The 20238-nt window shown below is 35.2% G+C and overlaps 1 protein-coding gene across 19 annotated transcripts in view; it reads left to right on the forward strand.

Moving 5' to 3' along the window:
* The window catches only part of DLG1 (discs large MAGUK scaffold protein 1), a 255373-nt gene that overhangs the window by 34262 nt on the left and 200873 nt on the right, over positions 1-20238 (forward strand). The window contains exon 1 of one of the 19 annotated variants that reach the window (XM_070243498.1): positions 4542-4618. The exons of 16 other annotated variants lie outside the window; for them this stretch is intronic. Coding sequence is in view for 2 of the 3 variants with exons in the window: in XM_070243496.1 (XP_070099597.1) it covers positions 5123-5152 (30 nt within the window). In the remaining variant the exon portion in view is untranslated. Of the gene's footprint in view, positions 1-4541; positions 5153-20238 lie in introns of those variants that run through there. 2 more of the 19 variants (XM_070243496.1, XM_023623549.2) reach the window with 2 other exon arrangements.

Genomic DNA, 20238 nt, shown 5'->3' on the forward strand with positions numbered 1-20238 from the left:
CCTGGCTTCTGACATTCCTTTTCCGCAGTAACTGCTCTCTCTCTTTTTCAGTTATTTGCTTTTAACAAAACAAAAACAAAAAAACTCTGATTAAAAGATCATTCAGGCATATCTTAGAACACACATTTACAGAGAAATGTGCATTGTTGAAAGTCAGTCTTTTTTTTATATTCTCTCCCTGAGATAACCTCTTTTAACCATTTGGTATATTTGTTCAGCTAATCCTACATGTTAATTAATATGTTATTTAGCTCATATATATATTTAAAATGAGAGATATATACATATAATTCTGTAACTTGCTTTCTATTCTTTACATTGAGATCTATTTCAGTACATTGTATAATGTAGGGCATATTGCTTAATTTCTCTTCCTTTAGTTTCATCATCTATAAAGTGGAGATGATAACAGAACTCACCTCGTATGGTGCTTGTAAGTATGAAATAGGATAATTTATGTAAAACTTAAATCAGAGTCCAACAGATGTATTAGTGCTCAGTAAATGATAGATTTTTAAAATAAAGAATATTATTTATATTAAAATGTTGCATACTCATTATTAGTAGTTTCTCAGTGTACAAAGGATGAAGAACATAAATCCCTCTTCAATGTCATTTTAGGTCTTTACCTTCCCTGATTTTTTTTGTGGCATTTGCTGCAATCTGCTCTCTGCTTTTGAAAATTTTTTCTCTTCCTGGCAACTCTTTGCCCCATTGGATAGTCTTCTTTTTGTGTCAGTGTTATTTAAAAAAAAAATTAGTCATACAGAAACTATTGAGAATATTATGAGTATCCATGTACCTATTACCTCGCTTAAGAAAATAAAATATTATAAATATAGTTCAAGACCGCTTGTTTTCCACCCTGATTACATTGTCTGCCTCATCCCCCAGAATTAACCACTGTTTTGAATTTGGTGCTTATCATTCCCATATACTTTCCATTCTTACAGTTTTCTTCATGTTTCTTGTGCTTGGAATTTATTGAGTTTCTTGGGTCTGTAGGTTTATAGTTTTCACCAAATTTGGAAATTTTTTCTCCATTATTTCTAAACTATTTTTCCTGTTCCCTCTCCTTTTCTTTAGGGACTCTAAGTAGATATATATTGGGTTCATCAAATTTGTCCCATAACTCACTGATATGATTCACTTTTTTTCAGTCTTTTTCTCTGTGTGTTATATTTTGGGCAGTTTCTATTGGTCTGTCTTTAAGTTCAATTAGTCTTTTCTTCTGAAGTGTCTAATCTTCTGTTAATCTCATTCAGTCAGTTTTTTTTCCCCAGATATTTTAATTTTTAGCTCTAGAAGTTTGATTTGGTTCCTTTTTTGTTTTCCATGTCTCATTAACATTCTCATGCTTTCCTCTATCTTAATGAACATATGGGATAGATTTACAATAATTTTTAAAATATCCTTGTGTGCTAATTCTATCATCTGCCATTTCTGGGTCTGTTTTTATTGATTGACTTTTCTCCTCTCTGGTTGTGTTTTCCTGCTTCTTTACATACGTGGTAATTTTTATTGGATTTTGCAGACATGAATTTTGCCTTTGAAGGGTCTTAGATATTTTTGCATTCCTTTAACTATTCCTGAGCTTTGTTTTGGGATACAGTTAAATTACTTGGAAAGAGCTTGATCCTTGTGAAGCTCGCTTTTAATCTTTTTTAGTGAGACAGGCAGCCTTTAGCATAGGGTTAATTTTGTCTTAGTTACTGTGACAGTATTTTTCTGAGTACTTCCACTCAGCGCCCCGTATATTAGGAATTTTTCCATTAACTTGGCCCTGTGAGCTCTGGGGATTGTTTCACCTGCTTCTTTCTGTGATTCCTTCCTCAGCCTCAGGTTTCCTTATGTGCATGACTGATCAGAACGAATGTGAAGACTTGAGGGGGCCTCTGCAGATCTGTGGAGCTCTCTCTATGCAGCTCTCTCCTCTCTGATATTCTTACCTGTGAATTTTAGACCCCTTCACGTTCCTGAATCCTCAGCTCTCCTCCTCACCTTGTATGGCTACGCTTTGTTTAGCTTCCCCCTCCCTCTGCTGCAGCCTAGAAACTTTTTCCAGGCAGTTACCTGTGGCGTTTACAGGACTCACTCGTTTGTTTTCTTCTCACAGGGACCATTGTTTTCCACTGCCTTTGTCCACTTTCTGAAAATCATTGTTCCTTATTTGTCCAGTTTTTTAGTTGTTATAAGGTAGGAGAGTTGATCTGTTCCCTATTATTCTATTGTGGTTGGGAACAATTGCCTGTATATAGAAAGCCATTGGTTTCTAAAATACTGTTAATTATCTTATGCACCTGAATATTAGGTGAGGTGTTGCCGTCCCGAAAGGCTTATATTTGAGACCTTCTGAAGTTGCTCATATTACAGGGTAATTTCTAAGTTATTTTGCATGGCAATTGACTATTTGAGAAGAACACGTTGGCTTGAAATGTCCTTTAGTCAGTGTCTGTTTGGATGTTTATAGAATATGCAGTGAGTGTAGAATTTAACACAGATTAAATAATAATTCCTGAGTATGACCTTAAAATCTGCAAGTGCTGGATGTTGTATGCAAGTGTTTTTGAAAGACTAAGAAGTGTACTAAAGAGTAATGTAGAGATTATATTATAGAGATTATAATAAATAATTCAGCAAATATTTATTGAGCTCCTCTTACATGCTGGTCACATGCCCCCAGGTGCTGGGCATAAAATGGTAAATACGTGAGATATTCTTGAGTTTTGCCCTATTGGAGCTTAGAATCCAATGAATTTAGAAACTGAAACATATGAATGTTGTAAGTGGAAAGACTCTTAGAAGCCATTGAGTTTTTTTATTTTACAAAAAAGGAAATTGAGACCTCCCAAAAGAAAATGACTACTTAAAGTTACACAACCATTTAATGGGTTGAAACATTATGTCTGACTCTTGGTATAGTGATTTTCGACCTCCGCTGTTAAATGAGGTCTGTCATACTTAAGAATGCCTTCTCTCTCTGGGCTAGACTATTTTAGATATAGTAAAAATTTCACATAAAGAAATTTCAAGGGCCGGCCCTGTGCGTGAGTTGCTAAGTTGGCGCACTCTGCTTTGGTGGCCCAGGGTTTCGCTGGTTTGGATCCTGGGCATGAACATGGTACCACTCATCAGGCCATGCTGAATTGGCGTCCTGCATAGCACAACCAGCAGGATGTACAACTAGAATATACACCTATGTACTGGGGGGCTTTGGGAAGAAGAAGAAGAAGAAGAAGAAGAAGAAGAACAAAAAAAAAAAGATTGGCAACAAATCTTAGCTCAGGTGCCAATCTTTAAAAAAAAAAAATTCGGAACACTAAGAAACCGGCTAAAGAGTTCATATACCTCTTTATTTTCCCTCACAGAATGCAGTGCTTAGTCATTATTTAGATATTACCTGCATTGTTTTCAGTATTTTTCCCAAAAATGATAAACTTTAATTATTTAAGGAGTCATGGGCCTTGAGTGAGCTTTACTCTCACAGTGGGAGCAAATGATTGTTGGAATGGGTGGGAAGAAGGGGATACTCTCCGTCTCTGACAGAGCATGTAATTTCCAGGTTGTCTGTTGCACATGGGGAAAGAATTGTGTTGGCCCATGGTGAAATTTACTTCTGCCCACCACCCAAGTCTTATAACGACATACATATATGTACATGTATGCAGATAAATAGCTGTAACTAGCATTTATTGAGCACTGAACAAGGTTGGCATTATTTTAAATTCTGTCTTGTATTATTTCATTTAATCCTTAGAACAGTCCCATTAGACTCTGTTCAAGGTAAAGTCCCACTGGATCTGTTTCATGTATATCCTATTGGGCTTGAAACAAAAGTATCACCTGATAGCCAATCAATAATAGTAATAACCATAATGATGATGCTTATTTTGTGATAGGTACTATCCAAGTGATACACATCTCTTAACTCTTTCATAACTTTTATAGTTAAATTTGGTTTACTATGAAAGTTGCTAATGCAGCCCATGATATTTGAAACATTGGGAGTAGGAGTGGGGTAGAAGAAGCAAATGGGAACAGTTCAGTTTGAATTTGAGGTCATTCATAATATCTGTAAACTCTGAAGAAACCTTGTGGGCAGAAATTGCAGGTAATACTCTACTATGTATACATTTTTATGAGGGAGTGTGACTGCAAGCTTATGACACTGAAAGCCAGTTGCATCCCTGTGCCTCGTCCCCTGTCAGCCTTTCTAGCTGTGTTTCCAGTGATCTTGAGGACAGAATGTGAATTTGCAAAGTTAGGCTACTTCTGGGTTAAAAACGAAGTCTTCTTGAGGAGTTTGAAATGGCACATAGTTATAATTATCTTTTTGTGGTCTTGATTTTTTTGGGGGGGTAAAGGATTAGGTGAAATGGATTTAGTAAGGCACTAAAGTTAAAATCTGGCTTTATTGGGAAAATGTTATTATTGTTATTTTTTAGTAAAGAGAGAAGAGGTGAGTTTTAGAGATAATATTTTAAATTACTGCATTTTGTTCTTCCTTCTCCCCTTCTCAAAAATACCACATGGAATATTCCATTCATTACTGCCTGAGAAAGTCATTACTTTGCAAGCTGCAGTTGCTGAAATGGTTTAGTGGAAGAAATGTTTGCTTGTACGTATATATATATATATATTTTTTTTTAGTGTTTTTTTTTTTTTTGGTAGTTGTGTTTTGACTGTCCAAATGGTAGCAAACAAGAAGAAGCAGATTTAAATTTATATCGGGCAAACGTGTTTGTGGAGCATTTCATCAGATGACTCCCTGTCAGCCTCCTATCTTGAAAAGAGGGATTAATGAAATACCTTCTGAAGCAGCAGTGAACTCTTGTGGAATAAATCCTGACATCTTTCACAGTGTTTTGTGGGATAATTTCAAGTTCTTCAGATACAGATTACATAAAGAAGCTTGTAGGACACGTGACACATTCTGATTTCTTGTATTTTAAATAGTAGAAAAATTGCTACCTCTAAGAATGGATCCTGGAGAGATCTTGTCACAGTTATAACTTTTTATCTATGGTTTTATCTCACAACTTTATTTTTAATTTTTTATTCTTATAGACAAAATAGTTTGCAATAAACTGCTTTATATATAAAGTATTGTAATGGTAGAATAATGGATTGCCTGTGCATTGTAACCACAAAGGTAAGATACAGTATGCTTGCTACATTTCATTGTTAGTGACAGAATGTGAGAGACCTTTTTGTTCACAATGTATTTTAAAAATAAAGTGTAACCATTGTTATATTTTTGAAAATAGATATTTGAATCCATGTGATGCTTAGTTTGTATCCCTTAGGAAAGGTAGTATTCTGAAATGTGTTTCAGATAGCTAAAAATAGTGTATTGAACAGATATTTTTTTCCCTGAGATTTATAGGAAGCTTTTCTCCCAACAGCAGAGGTTTGTAAGGCCTTGATTATGCTTAAATCTTTTAGGTATATTCTCAAAATTCTCCCCCTCTACTTTAGTTTCTCTCCCAACGTCTTGTGCTGGTTGAAAGTATAACTCATTTTGAGAACATTTTCTGGACTCTTCCATCTATTGCAAATATAGTTAATTTTTTTTAAGAAGAGGAAAATAGTCAAGTTCTGATTATGTTGCCTTGGAAAGATCTTGATTAGGGTTTAAAATGATTAAACTTCTGTAAGTGCTCCTTAAAGTACTTGTTTTCAAGTCTGTTTTGCTCATTTTCCTCAAGTGCAGCATACTTGACATAATCTCTAAGTTTGGTTTCTTTTGTTTTTGAGCACCAGTTTGTGGACATTGTGTGATTTTGTAAGATTCAGGATGCTTACATTTTAAATTTATACTTTGGTTTTTAAACTATGGAATAATTTACTATTTTGCTTTCATTTCTATAAACATGACATAGTTATTGTTAGATGAAATTGTTGAGATTTTAAATTATGTTCAGTAAATAGAAGTAAATTTGTAAATTCTGAAAGTCGGCTATTCCTATGTAGTGAATTATTTCTCACAAGAGGAAAAGCGAGAAAACTGATGGAAATTAGTTTTGTTTGCTTGTTGCTCACAGAGTTAATAGTTCAAACAATAGTAGTTTTGATCAGGTACAAACATATTCATTATCTGGTCCCATTCTGTTTATTAGGGGATGTCTTCTCTGTGCCTCTAGGTAAACTGTCTCATTGGAATATTCTTAAAGAATGTTTAAAGGGCAGTAAGCCTGGAAAACAGTTTTGTTTTGTTTCTCTGAGTTCTTTCCATGGTTGTCTGTGGTTTGTTCTCCCAGTGATTTACCTTTTTTCACTTCATTTTAGTTTTCATTTCTGCTATTATAGCAAGGTTATTTGAAATCATCTATCTCCTCTCTGCTCTGTCTTTCTTGATAGATTAAAAAATTTTTGCATTTGACTCTTTTTAAGCAAAAGAGAGCTAAACTACTATTGTTAAAAATTGTATGGAATCAACATCCTAAAGTTTCTATAAATTATTATTATGTAAGTGTTAAAGCAAAAATAGAAAAAGATGTAGGTTGGAAATTAGGAGGCCTAAAACATTATTTGTAGTTACTTTTGAAAGAGCTAAATTAAAATGATTACTTCTATTATTAGAAATAAAAACCCTTTGAACATATTTAACCAATAACTGCAGCAAGAAGAGCAAAATTCTTCATTTTCTTTTCATCTAAGGCGCTACATGTTTTTTCCCCCTTGGGTCGTTGCTCTCTTTTCTGATTTTTAGAGAGCTTTATGGTTTTACATGTGTTTTTAAAGTCTGACAGTATAGTTGATGTAATTCTGTCATGTTAATACTAAAACACCTTTCCAAGTGAGATTTTTTCATCATCCGCCTCCCCTCTCTCCCACTTGTGTAGGCACGGTGAGCTAGGTAGGCATGTTGCATCACTGCTGCCATGGCTACCCTAAGAACAGGCATGTGGGCTGAGCTAAAGCAGTGGTGATTAGTTTTCCAGGTTTTCTCCCCCCGTAACTATATGTTCTTCACAATGAAGACTCTTATTTTAAAACGTTTACAAATGACTAGGTTGTGAGATGTGATGACTGAATCATCACTGCTGCCGATCTGCCAGATCTTGGCTCCAGTTACAGTAGTAGATTAATGCCGTTCCTGTTGAGGATGGTCAGAAATAGCTCTACATTCCTTTTCTGATTAATACATTTTAAGCACAAATGTCATGTTTCTTTTGCCTCTGAGTGAAAATGAAAATGTGTTTCCTCTTTGAATTTTTAAAAATAATCCTCTGAATTTAGATATTTTGCAGGGGAAAAGATCCTAGTGAGCATTATCTATCATGGCAGTATTTCTGATTATTGTGAGTATACGTACATAGATTTTTATGTAGTTTAGTCAGCTTGGATACAATATTTTATTTTGTGCCTTTCCACGTAATGTCTTTCTAAGATATTTACTTTTGTGTCCGTGAATCCTTATATTCTTGACTAGCTCCTTTGTAAATGTATGTCAGCTGGGATAGAGTTAATGTTGTTAGGGGGCCTGGTGGGGAAGTATAGTTTTTTCAGGCTCATTAACCCTATAAGAAAATTAGCATACGAGGTCCAACAAGTGATTTGGGAGTGTTGTTAATATACAGTATGTTTTCTTTTGTTAGCAGTAAAGCACTATATAAACTGCAGCTAAGGTCATTTGTATCTTTAGTGTAGAGATTTCTCAGTGTCCATTAACTTCTGAGAGAGGGAGTTGCATAACCTTAGTACCAGAATTTCTTCAGTAGAATCATGTCTTTCTCCATCTTTTGTTATACTGCTTATTGATCAAGTAGAAAAGGGATGTTCTCTATCTCTATTAATTTTAGAGTCATTTCGCACAAGTTTAGGTGACAGGAAAAAAGACTTGAAAAAGAAATTTTTCCCGTATGTTCTTCACTAAGCTTAGGAAAGAGAAAAGGAACTTTCATATTTCAGGAGATTCTCTTACACTCAGTACCAATTGTTATTATTTTTATTATTTAACTTATTTGCCAAAACTTGGGAGTCTGTGTTAACTTGAACTGTTAGGGCAGTTGCTGTTAGGGCAATATTTGAAGTATATGCAGTCTCGGGGGTCTCTTCCAGTTAAGGAATTGCCAATACGTTTGTTTTAGGAGTTGCAGACTAAGTTTTCAGTATTTTTAAGTCTTTTTTTCGATTCTTGTGAGGTGTTTGCTTCTTTGAGATCTTGATGCATAATAATTTTCTCTGTTTGTAAGTCCTTACCCCCAGATCTTACTAACTCTTCAGATTCCAGCTAATAGATTACTTCCTCAGGGAAGCCTTCCTTGATGCCCAAGCTTAAATAAAGTTCCTCTACTTCTATAAGTATACTTTACTTTTCCTTTATAACACACAGTGTATTTGTGTATTTGTGTGATTCTTTGTTGATGTCAGTTCTGTTACTGGACTATAAGCTTTACAAAAGTAAGACTGTTTTGTTCTCCGTGTTATCCCCGATGCCTGACCAAGTGTCTGAGCATCTCCATATAGTGGATGCTCAGTAAATAATTGTTCAATGAATGAACTTTGGCACAGATGTTCCAAACTTACGGATTTAAAAAAAATGAATGTCTTACTTTGAAATGCATTTTAAGTCTTATTTTGAATATGGTTATATGTTGACATCCTGGAATTATCACTAAAATTTATTTCTCTTTTTGTATTTATAATGAATCAAAAGGATCCAGAAAGTGGCCTATCTTCCCAGTGTTTTCCACTTGTTTCTTAGTTTATGGTGGGGATGGAATAGATCATCATGTCTTGACACTTAATTGGCTACTAGTCACTCAAGTATTTGATTTGTTGACTGATTGTATATACATGGTGTATGTTTTTTTTTTCTGGCTTATACTTAATTTAGGAGAGACAGATCCTTTTTCATTTTATAGGACTTGCCTCCATCTTTAACCTGCAAAATGTTAACTAGCAACGTCAGCATTGTCCAATAGAACTTTATCCACTGATGGAAATGTGGTATATCTGTGCAGTTCTATTCATTAGTACATGAAATGGGGCCAATTTGACAGAGGAACTGAATTTTAATTTTAACCAATTTAACTAGGCTTATAGTATTGATTTGTAACAACCATTCTCATACACCAGCCAACCCTTCACTTATTTGCTCCTCCTAAATTTTTAAACATTTTTTTTGAGTGAGTAGTAAACTCACATATTACTCAAAATAAACTCAAGAATCAAAACTGTCATTAAAAGGTTTATGTAGCTATGTCTCACTTCTATTCCATCTCTCTCTGGCCCTCATAGGAAATTATTTTTATTTGTTTCTATCTTTCCAGTGTTTATACATATACAAGAATTAAGAATGTTTTTATTTCTCCCTTTCCTTATACAATAGATAGTTTTATATTTATACAATCTTTTGCCCCTTGCTGGTTTTACTTATAATATCCTGGTCTCTCTATTTTAGTACACAGTGCTTTTCCTCATTAATTTTTACAGAAATAAAGTATTTCATTGTGTGAATGTATCATAGTTTCTTTAACCAAACATGGACTTCTTTTTTTCCTTTTGGTAAGGAAGATTGGCCCTGAGCTAATACCTGTTGCCAGTCTTGCTATTTTTGCTTGAGGAAGATTGTTCCTGAGCTAACATCTGTGCCAGTCTTCCTCTATTTTGTATGTGGGACGCCGCCACAGCGTAACTTTGTGAGTGGTGTGTAGGTTTGCACCTGGAACCTGAACCTGAGAACCCTGGGCCACCAAAGCAGAGCATGCAAATTTAACTACTACACCACCAGGCCAGCCCCAAACACGGACTTTTTAATTTCATAAGTGACCCATGACAATTGGTTCTAATTGGAGAAAGATTAAAGTTGGATCTGTACTTAATACTGTATATCATGAAAAATTACAAGTTTTCAAAAGATACAAATGTGTTTTTGCCGGACACTAAAGTTCTTTCTAACTTTTTACTATTATAAACAGTGCTTCAGTAAGCAACTTTGTATGGATGTCGTTTTATATTTGTGCAGGGACGTCTGTATAACGTGAGATTGCTGGTTTAGAGAGTAGACGCGTCTGTAGTTCTGGTAGCTCTTGCCAAGTTCTCCTCCATTGGGGTTGTGTTATTTGCATTCCCACCAGCAGTGAATGTATGAGAGTGACTCCCTGCGACTTTGTCGACAGACCGTATTTTCAAGTTTTTGTATTTTTGCCAATTTGTTGGGTGAGAAATGGTGTATAAATGTAGTTTTAATTTGTATTTCTCATATATTTAAGCAACGTTTATTATATTTTATACTTTCATCTGTTGGCTTGTTGGTCTTCTCAATTTCTCAGAGCCCTTCATGTAACAGGAGATTATCTTTTGTTTATGATATGAGTTGCAGGTTTTTTTCTCACACTTTGTCATGGTGTTATTAGTTCTCTTTTCTTCTTTGGCTTCTGAATTTTGAGTCAGAGATAAGACTTTCCACGTTCCAGAGTTATAAAGAATTCACCCGGGTCTTCTTTTGGTACTTTATATAGGGTTTCAGTTTTAAATCTTTGGGCCATTTGAATATTATCTTGATGTCTAGTGTTAGTTGTGGAAACAGTATAATATTTTTCCATGTGACTACCTATTTGTTCCGGTGTCATTTGTTAAAAAATATATATTTACTCCCACTGAATTGAAATGACACATTTTGACAAATAAATTACATGTGTATTTGGGTCTGTTTCTGGACATTCGATTCTGTTTCATTGGTCTGTCCATTCATGAACCAATTTGACAGTGTTTTATTTGTTGAAGCTTTTTCGTATGCCTTAACATCTAATATAGTTATCCTTTCTCAGTGCTTCTCTGTTTTTGAGCTTTTTCTTAAAAAAGGCTATTTTTTCTTGTTTGATTTTCCATATAAACGTTAGAATCACCTTATCTAGTCTGAGAAAAAGTATTTTGCTATTGCAAACACCCTCTAAATAAGTAGTACACCTTAGGGAATGTTTTCCTGCCCATTAGGGAAAGGCAGGAGGGCTGGGTAAGTTTCTCTCTTATGTACCTTCCCAACTACTGGTGTAAACTACCAACAAGAGGCTAGGCAATAGTTTTGACTCCCTAGCCTGGGGAGCAGGATTTTAAATTCATCTCTTAAATTTCTTACCAGTTGACTTTTGTTTAATCAAAGACACATTTTACCTGTTTCATAAGGTTTGCCTAGCCCTTTGCTCTGTGACTTTATCAGTTGACTGAGGTTACCTGCCTTTTGATTAAATGAAATAGGTTTATTTCTGGTGCCAGCTGTGGTCAGTGTTGAATGCCCAGAGGGCTGTGTTGAGAATTCTAACAGGCTGAAGGAAAGAGTGCTGTCGTCAACTAGCAGTCTTTGCTATGGCTGAGGGATGCAGAAGGGTAGGGGATTTGACAGAACAATGGAATCATTTATGTTTAATTTAGTTTGAAAATCTTTACATGTTATTGAATGATCACCTGTAGCATTTGAAATGACTCCAGTTTTTGGATGCTTTGTAATTTATTTAATCAGTTAACGTTTGGATAATTTCTGTTTATTTCACTTAAAATGATGTACTTGATGCTTAATCTCTGAGCATAACTATGATTCTTTAGGTGAGGAATTTCTAGTATAAAAGATATGAAGATTTTTAGTGTTTTGATAAATATTGCCACAATTTCTAAACTTTAATCACCTTCAGACTGTTTTCCCAGTTAAAGTATCCTATTTCAAAGATTGCGTTTTTCCTTTTTCTCTCCAGAGCCCCCTGGGTACATAGTTGTCTATTTTTAGTTGTGGGTCCCTCTAGTTGTGGCATGTGGGATGCCACTTCAGTGTGGCTTGATGAGCGGTGCAACGTCTGTGCCCAGGATCTGAACCAGCGAAACCCTGGGCCGCCGAAGCAGAGCTTGCAAACTCAACCACTTGGCCACAGGGCTGGCCCCCCCCTTTTTTTAAAAAAAAGATTTTATTTTTGCTTTTTCCCTGTTTTATTATTAAATGTATTTTTACTAAATTGTTTCTCCATTTATATCTGGAAAGGCTCATTATAGCTCCTAATCTTATCTATTATGATTGTATTTCTTTGAACTTTTTAGAATATACTATTGTCTTGTTTCTTGACTATTTCTCCTTTTTGTTAATTTTTAATATCCAAGCAATGTTCACCTGGGGTTCACCTTGTTTGAGACCTACTGAATTGGAATAATAGAGGTTGCTTTCAAGTACTACTGTATTTCTGCTCATCCTTTTACAATCGGATTTTCAAATGAGTGAGGATAATAGAGTCTTCTGTTTTTCTTATTTTATCACTCTCTGACTTTTCAAATTCCCTGACAGTCTGCATTCTGTATATAGTCAGCAGTCACTCAGCTGCAGTTGTGCCACTTAGGACAGAGAATAAAGGATAATATGGGGCCAGCCCGGGGCGCAGTGGTTAAGTGTGCGTGTTCCGCTTCAGTGGCTCAGGGTTCGCTGGTTCCGATCCCGGGTGCGGACATGGCACCGCTTGGCAACTATGCTATGGCAGGTGTCCCACGTATAAAAAGTAGAGGAAGATGGGCATGGATGTTAGCTCAGGGCCAGCCTTCCTCAGCAAAAAGAGGAGGATTGGCAGCAGTTAGCTCAGGGCTCATCTTCCTCAAAAAAAAAAAAAAATGATGATAGTTAAGAGCTCAGGCTCTAGAGGCCTTTGAAGTTCTATTCCCAGCACTTGATTCCTGGATTTGTCGCTTATTCCTTCTGTTTCAGTTTCCACATCTCTAAAATGGGGAAAATAATGGTGCCTACTTTACAGGGTCGTTACAGATTAATTTAGCTGATAGCTGTCAAGTGTGTGAAACAATGACTACCACATAGGAAGAGTTTACTCATTGTTAGCAGATCTTTTTAATAATTTTTGTTAAATAGCAATAAAATATATAGCCTTCTTGTTGGACAGATCAGTCTTTTCTGAATCATTGTGTCTGACAGTGTTGGTTTTTCCTCTTTATTATTCTTTTTCCTTGCCTTCTATGACTAGGGTGCTGATTCTCTTTCTTTATTAGGGTGGATGGTTTAGGTACAGCTCTATTATTAAGGCAAGCTGCAAGTAGGAATGAAAGGAAAATGAACAAGGATGAGATTTAAAGACACTTCTTTCTGCCTTATCTGTCTTCTTTTGCTGCTTGTATTTTGGATTTGAGAGTTATGCTGATCCCTGGTCTTTGGAGACAGCTCCCTGAATCTCTGGTTGCCAAAAGTTCATGACTGTGATAACTGTGACACTTCTTTTGGTGATTAGTGTGTTCTCATATGGATAAAGAAAAAGAATTGTCCATATGTGGGAATAGTAGATATTCGTTTGTGATTCCAGTGGGGTACTCAACAACTATTTGTTTTAACTGAATAACTGATATAATGGTAGGTGATAAATCACCAGAAAAATGTTGAATTGTTTTGGCTTATCAGTTTGGGGATTATGAACAGAGAAATTTGTCTCTTTTGGGTGAAACAGCTGTCTTTTATTTAAATGTTCATATTTATATGTCAGGCCACTTTTACTTGTGCTAGGTTGTATTAAAATTGTATGTTAGCCAGCAGGTTGAAAGGGATGTGAGACCTTTTACAAGAAAGTCCCAGTACAGAGAGTTCAGACTTCGTAGTTTTGAAAGTTAGATTTTGATAGTGAATGGAAATGCTGCCCTCTACTGTTGGCTTATTGTTTTACTGCCATGTAAAAATGTTCAATAACCTACACTAGGATGGTTTTTAAAGTATATATTAGTTCGGAGTATAACTATATAAAACATTACTCTGATAACTTGTTGATACATTTATTACCTCATGCTAACTCCCATTATATATGTATGTTGTCCTCATTTTGGCTTTTAGAAAATCCTGAAACAAACTTTAGTCTTTCTCGTTTTGTATGGTGAGCTTGAAGTAGCTGCTATAATAATTCCTTATGGTTGTGTGATTCGTAGCTTGTATTGATAGCTTATAAGCAAACTAGAAATAAGTTCTACAGGTAAAGATAATTTTTCTGAAATAATCATCGTTTTAATTTATCTTATTTATGTATTTGACATTTTAATAAGTATTGAATAGGGATGTAAGATCTTTGTGTGTTTACTTAAAGGAGGCACTGCCTAAACAATGGTGATACGGAGCAGAATTTAACCTCTGGATTTCATAGTTTTCACTATAAAATGAGGGAATTAGAAGAGGTGATTTTTAAGATTCCCTTTAGCTTTGCTGAGTACCTACTGTATATAAAGTATTGTACTGGATATGAGAGAGATATGAAAAAACAAAGATGGTTAGTATTGTTCTTACTCTAGATCAGGGGTCAGCCAGTGAGCCGTATCAGGCCACATCCATTCATTTACTTATTATCATGGCTACTTTCGTTCTACAACGGCAGAGTGGAGGAGTTGCAAAAAAGATCATATGACCTGCAAAGCTGAAAATATTTACTGGCCCTTTACAGAAAATGTTTGCTGGCCCCTGCCCCAGAGGAACTTCTGGTCTAGTGCAGAAGATAAATATCTAAACAATAATTCTAAATGAGTGTTTTTAAAAAACACATAGACAAAATGCCAGGAGTAGTTTAAATAAAGTTAGTACACAATAAAGGAAAATATGCTTTCATCATTAGCACTATTCCCCCAGTTCAGTAGTGTATTCACATCTTCTAATAATTCCCAGATTCCTGTTTATCAGCCATTAGCAGGTATCCTGCTTCACAGCCTCCTTATTAATAGTGTCGTCTTTTTTTTTTTTTTTGTAAAATGCACAAGTCTAAGTATGCAGCTCAGTGCCTTTTTATAACTGTGATCACTACCCATGTAAAGATATAAAACATTCTCGGTATCCTAGAAGACTCCTTTTTGCTGTTTCTAAAACAGTATGCCCTCTCCAGAGGTAATCTTTTTTCTGACCTATATCACTTTAGATAGTTTTGAACTTCTTTGTAATCATACAGTGTATATGGTTGCTTATGGCTTCTTTTAGTCAGCATCTGTGTCATTGTGTGTGTCAGTAGTTCACTCCTTTTTATTGCTATATAGTATTCCATTGTATGAATATACTACTGCTTGTTTATTCTGCTATTGTGGGAATTTGAGTTGTTTCCAGTTTGGGGCTATTATGAATAAAGCAGTTTCAAACATTTTTGTACAAATCTTTTTGTGGACATATGCACTTATTTCTTTTGGTTATTCTTCCTGAGAGGTAGAGGTTTAAATTCATCTTATAGAGTCTTTACCAGAAAGTTTTCATTTAATGGGACGAGATGAGAGGGAGAAATCAGAGACACATTTTCACCTACTTTATAAGTTTGACTGTCCCCTGCTCCGTTACAAAGTATGACTTTACATTTCTTCACAAACCTGTGAAAAGGCAACCTACCTTTTGACTAAATCAGACAGATTTTATTTCTGATGCCAACTTTGGTTGACGTTGGGTGTTTAGAGGTCTTTGCTGAGAATTCTGATAACAGGTTGAAGGAAGGAGTGCTGTCATCAATTAGCAGCCTTTGCCATGGCTGAGGGATTGGGGACGGGTAGGGGACTTGGCAGAACAATGGGATCATTTGTATTTAATATATTTTGAGGGGCCGGCCCGGTTGCGCAGTGGTTAAGTTCGCACGTTCCGTTTCTCTGTGGCCCCCGGTTCACTGGTTCGGATCCCAGGTGCAGACATGGCGCCGCTTGGCACGCCATGCTGTGGTAGGCGTCCCACATATAACGTAGAGGAAGATGGGCACGGATGTTAGCTCAGGGCCAGGCTTCCTCAGCAAAAAGAGGAGGACTGGCAGAAGTTAGCTCAGGGCTAAGCTTCCTCAAAAAAAAAAAAATTTTTTTTGAAAAACTTTACATGTCATTGAATACAGTTCTATAGCATTTAAAGTTACTTCGTTGTTTGGATATGTCATAAGATTTCTTAATTTATTGTACTTTTCACTTTTAGAATGTCTGCTCTTTTTTAGAGATTCCATTTTTCTTTTTAAATTCATAATTGCATCTACTTTGTGTATCCTTTCCTCTGTGTTAGTATTTTACATATTTAAAATTGCCATTTTAAAGTTCTTTTCTGTTAGTTCTAACATATATGTCATCTGTGGTTCTATTGTGTGTCTACTTTTGATTGCTGTTCTCTTATTTTCTTGTTTTCCTGCTGCTTCCCTTATCTTGAATTTTTTTGTCATGTGCTTTACGTAATATGTAAAAGAACCTTTGAGATTGAGCCAATGTTCTTGGCCTTTCAAGAATCTAGAATGAAACTAACCAATTAGAAGTTGAGTTTGCTTAGGGCTAGGTTGCTGCATTAGTTCCTTTCAGCTCATTTCTGTTTTCAGATATTTTCAGATAAGGGTGAGATCAGTTCTGTCTTTCATAGGTCCTTTCAACCAGCAGGACTTTAGGATCTAAGTGTGAGACTGCAGAAGTGTTTCACTGCTTTTCCAACCCAATTCCTAGCCTCCAACACTCTTAATACTCTCAGTAAATATCTCATTAGGGTTATCCAATGTGTAGGGACAAAAAACTCTCCATTTTAGGTTCCACCATATTCCAACTTGTCATGCCAAGCCACATGTCCTTAAAAATTCCACTCCTTACCCCAGCAGAGTTCCTTAATTTATATCAAGCCCAATCCTTTGCCTCCCGGGGTCTGAACTTGCCAAATACTCCATTTAGGTAAATGTCTGCCCTTTCTCATCTCTTTGGAATTGGAATTCTTTAGACTAATTTGTGTTCAGAAATTTCCATTTTTTTAAAATTGAACTTCTTATTTTGTGATGATTGTAGATTCATGTTGGTTTGTAAGCAGTGATGGAGATCTCACCTGCACTTTACCCAGTCTCCTCCAGTTTTAACTATAGTACGATATTACTAACCAGGATATTAACATTGATACAGTGAAGATACAGATCATTTCCATCACCACAAAGATCCCTGATGTTGCTTTTTTCTAGCCACACCCACTTTCCTCCCACCCCCTCATCCCCTTCTTAATTTATGGCAACTAATTTGTACTCCTTTCTATAATTTTGTTAAGAATTTTATCTAAATGGAGTAATAAATATGTAACCTTTCGGAATTAGCTTTTTTTTTTTCACTTAGCATAATTTTCTGGAGATTCATCCAGAAGATGGTGTGGCGTGTATCAATGGTTTGTTGTGTTGTGTTGCTGAGTACTGTGCCGTGATATGGATGTGCCACTGTTTAACCATTCATCTGTTGAAGGATGTCAGAATTTTTCCAGTTTTTGGCTTTTACAGATAAAGCTGCTCTTAAACATTTGTGTACAGGTTTTTGTGTGAGCATGAGTACTCATTTCTCTGGGATAGATACCCAGAAGTGCTGGGTTATATGGTACTTGCATATTTATTTTTTTAAGAAACTACTAAACTGCTTTCCAGAGTGGCTGTACCATTTTACATTGCCATCAGCAATGTGTGAATGATCCAGTTTCTCTGCATCCTGGCCAGCATTTCGTGTTGTCACTCTTTTTTTATTTTAGCCATTTTCATAGGTGTGTAGTGATATCTCATTGTGATTTTAATTTAATTTCCCTAATGGCTAATGATGTTGAACATCTTTTCATATGCTTATTTGCTGTCTGCGTATCCTTCTTAGTGAAATATCTCTTTATGTCTTTTGCCCATATTCTATTTGTTTCTTTTTACTGTTGAGTTTTGAGAGTCCTTTACGTAGTCTAGTATACTAGTCTTTTGTCAGATATGTTATTTGCAAATATTTTCTTCTAGTCTATAGCTTGTGTTTTCCTCCTCTTATTAGGATCTCTCATGGTGCAAAAGTTTTTAGTTTTGATGAAGTCCAGTTTATGAATTTATCCTTTCGTGGATAGTGCTTTTGGTAGCAAATCTAAGATCTCCTTGCGTGGCCGTAGGTTTTGAAGATTTTCCTCCTGTTTTTAAGTCCATGATCCATTTTGAGTTAGTTTTTAATTAGATGTGAGACTTGGGTTGAGGTAGTTTTTTTGGTTTGTTTTTTTGCCTGTATATCTTCAGTTGCTCCAGCACCGTTTGTTGAAAAGGCTATCTTTCTCCCACTGAATTGTTTTTACAGCTTTGTCATAAATTGGTTGGGCGTATGTGTGTGGGTCTGTTCTGTTCCATTGATCTTTGTGTTTATCCCACCACAAATACCACACAGTCTCGATTACTTTAGCCATACAATAAGTTTTAAATTGGGTAGACTGTTTCCTCCCACTTTATTCTTCTTCAACATGGTTTTAACTTTTCTAGTTCCTTTGCCTTTCCAAATAAATTTTACAGATCTTGCCTGTATCTACAAAACGTCTTGCTGGAGTTTTGATAGGATTTTAACTGTATTAAATCTGTGTGTCAATTTGGGGGAAAATTGAGAGCTTTACTATGTTGAGCCTTCTAATCTATGAATGTAGTGTGGCTCTACATTTATTTAACGTATCTTTAATTTCTTTCATTAGCATTGTGTAGTTTTCAGCATGCAAGTCTGGTACATTTTGTTAGAGTTACAAACTAGTATGTCATTTATGTTTTGAGTGATTATAAATGATACTGTATTTTTGATTTCAATATTCATTGCTATTATATAAAAATACAGTTGACTTTTCTATTTTTATCTTGTATCCTGTGACCTTGCTGAACTTATTAGTTCTAGGAGTTTCTTTGTAGATCTCTTGAGGTTTTTTTACGTAGACAACCCAATCCTGCAAATTGGGACAGCTTTATTTCTTCCTTTCTAATCTGTATGCTTTGTTTCCTTTTTTGTACTGGCTAGAACTTCCAGCACTAGGTTGAATAAGCGTGATAAAAGCAGACATTCTTCCCTTTTCCCAATATTAGGAGAAAAACATTGTTCACCATTAAGTATAATATTTACTGTAGATTTTTTGTGGCTGCTCTTTTTCAAGTTGAGGAAGTTTCCCTCTACTCCCTTTTTTCTGAGAGTTTTTATCATGAATGGGTGTTGAATTTTCTCAGATGCTTTTTCTGCATCATTTGATGTGTGATTTTTCTTCTTTAACTTGTTAATATGGAGTATAACATCGATTGATTTTCAGATATTGAACCAGGCTTGCGTTTCTGAATAACTTCACTTGGTTTTGGTATGTAATACTTGTTGTATGTTGCTGAATTTTATTCGCTAATATTTTGCTAAAGATCTTTGCATTTATATTCATGAGAGTTATTGGTCTGTGGTTTTCTTTTTTTGTACTGTCTTTGCCTGGTATTATTAGAAAAATGCTAGCTTCATAGGTTTAATTGGAAAGTTCTGATTTTTTTCTTGTCAATCTTACTAGATGTTTGTCAATTTTATTGATTATTTCAATCAAGCAACTTTTTGTTTGATTTCTTTTTTCTATTTTTTTGTTTTCAATTTCATTGATTTCTGCTTTCATCTTTATTTTTTCTTTCCTTCTACTTGGTTTGGGTTTATTTCCCTCTTTTTTTTCCCCTGTATTCTTGAGGTGGGAGTTTAGATTATAAATTTGAGACTTTTCCTCTTCTCAGCTCTGTATTTAGTGCTATAAATTTCTATCAACACTGTTTTAACTGTTTCTAACATATGTTGATACGTTGTATTTTCATTTTCATTTAGTTCAGTGTACTTTTTCAAACTTGCCTCTTTAACTCATGGTTTATTTAGAAGTATGTTTTTTAAAAAGTTTCTAAGTGTTTGGAGATTTTTCCTATTATCCTTCTGTTGTTAATTTCAAGTTTGAGTCCATTGTGGTTGGAGAACACACTCTGTATGATTTCATTTCTTTTAAATTTGCTGAGGTTTGTCTTATGACTAAGACATAATCTGTCTTGTTATATGTTTTGCGGGTAATTGAATATGTATTCTGCTGTTGCTGGGTGGAGTGTTCTATAAATGTTTATTAGATCCTGATTGCTGATAATGTTGTTGGGTTATTCTATATCCTTGCTGATTTTATGTGCATTTCTATCAGTTGTTGAGAGAGGAATGTTTGTCTCCAACTGTAATTGTGCATTTGTCAATTTCTCCTTACAGTGCTGTCAGTTTTTGCTTCACACATTTTGCATCTCTTTTGTTGGGTACATGCATGTTTAGGATGGCTATATCTTCTTGATGGATTGACCCTTTTATCATTTTGTAATGTTTCTCTCTTTCTCTGGTAATTTTCTTTGCTCTGAAGTCTAGTTATTTGACATTACTGCAGTTGCTCCTGCTTTTCTTTGATTAATATTTGCATGATATATATTTTTCTATCTTTTTAGTTTTAGCCTGCTTATATCATTATATTTGAAGTGAATTTCTTGTAGACAGCTTATACTTGGGTCATGG

This window comes from Equus caballus, chromosome 19 (assembly GCF_041296265.1).
Source record: "Equus caballus isolate H_3958 breed thoroughbred chromosome 19, TB-T2T, whole genome shotgun sequence".
Lineage (NCBI taxonomy): Eukaryota > Metazoa > Chordata > Mammalia > Perissodactyla > Equidae > Equus > Equus caballus.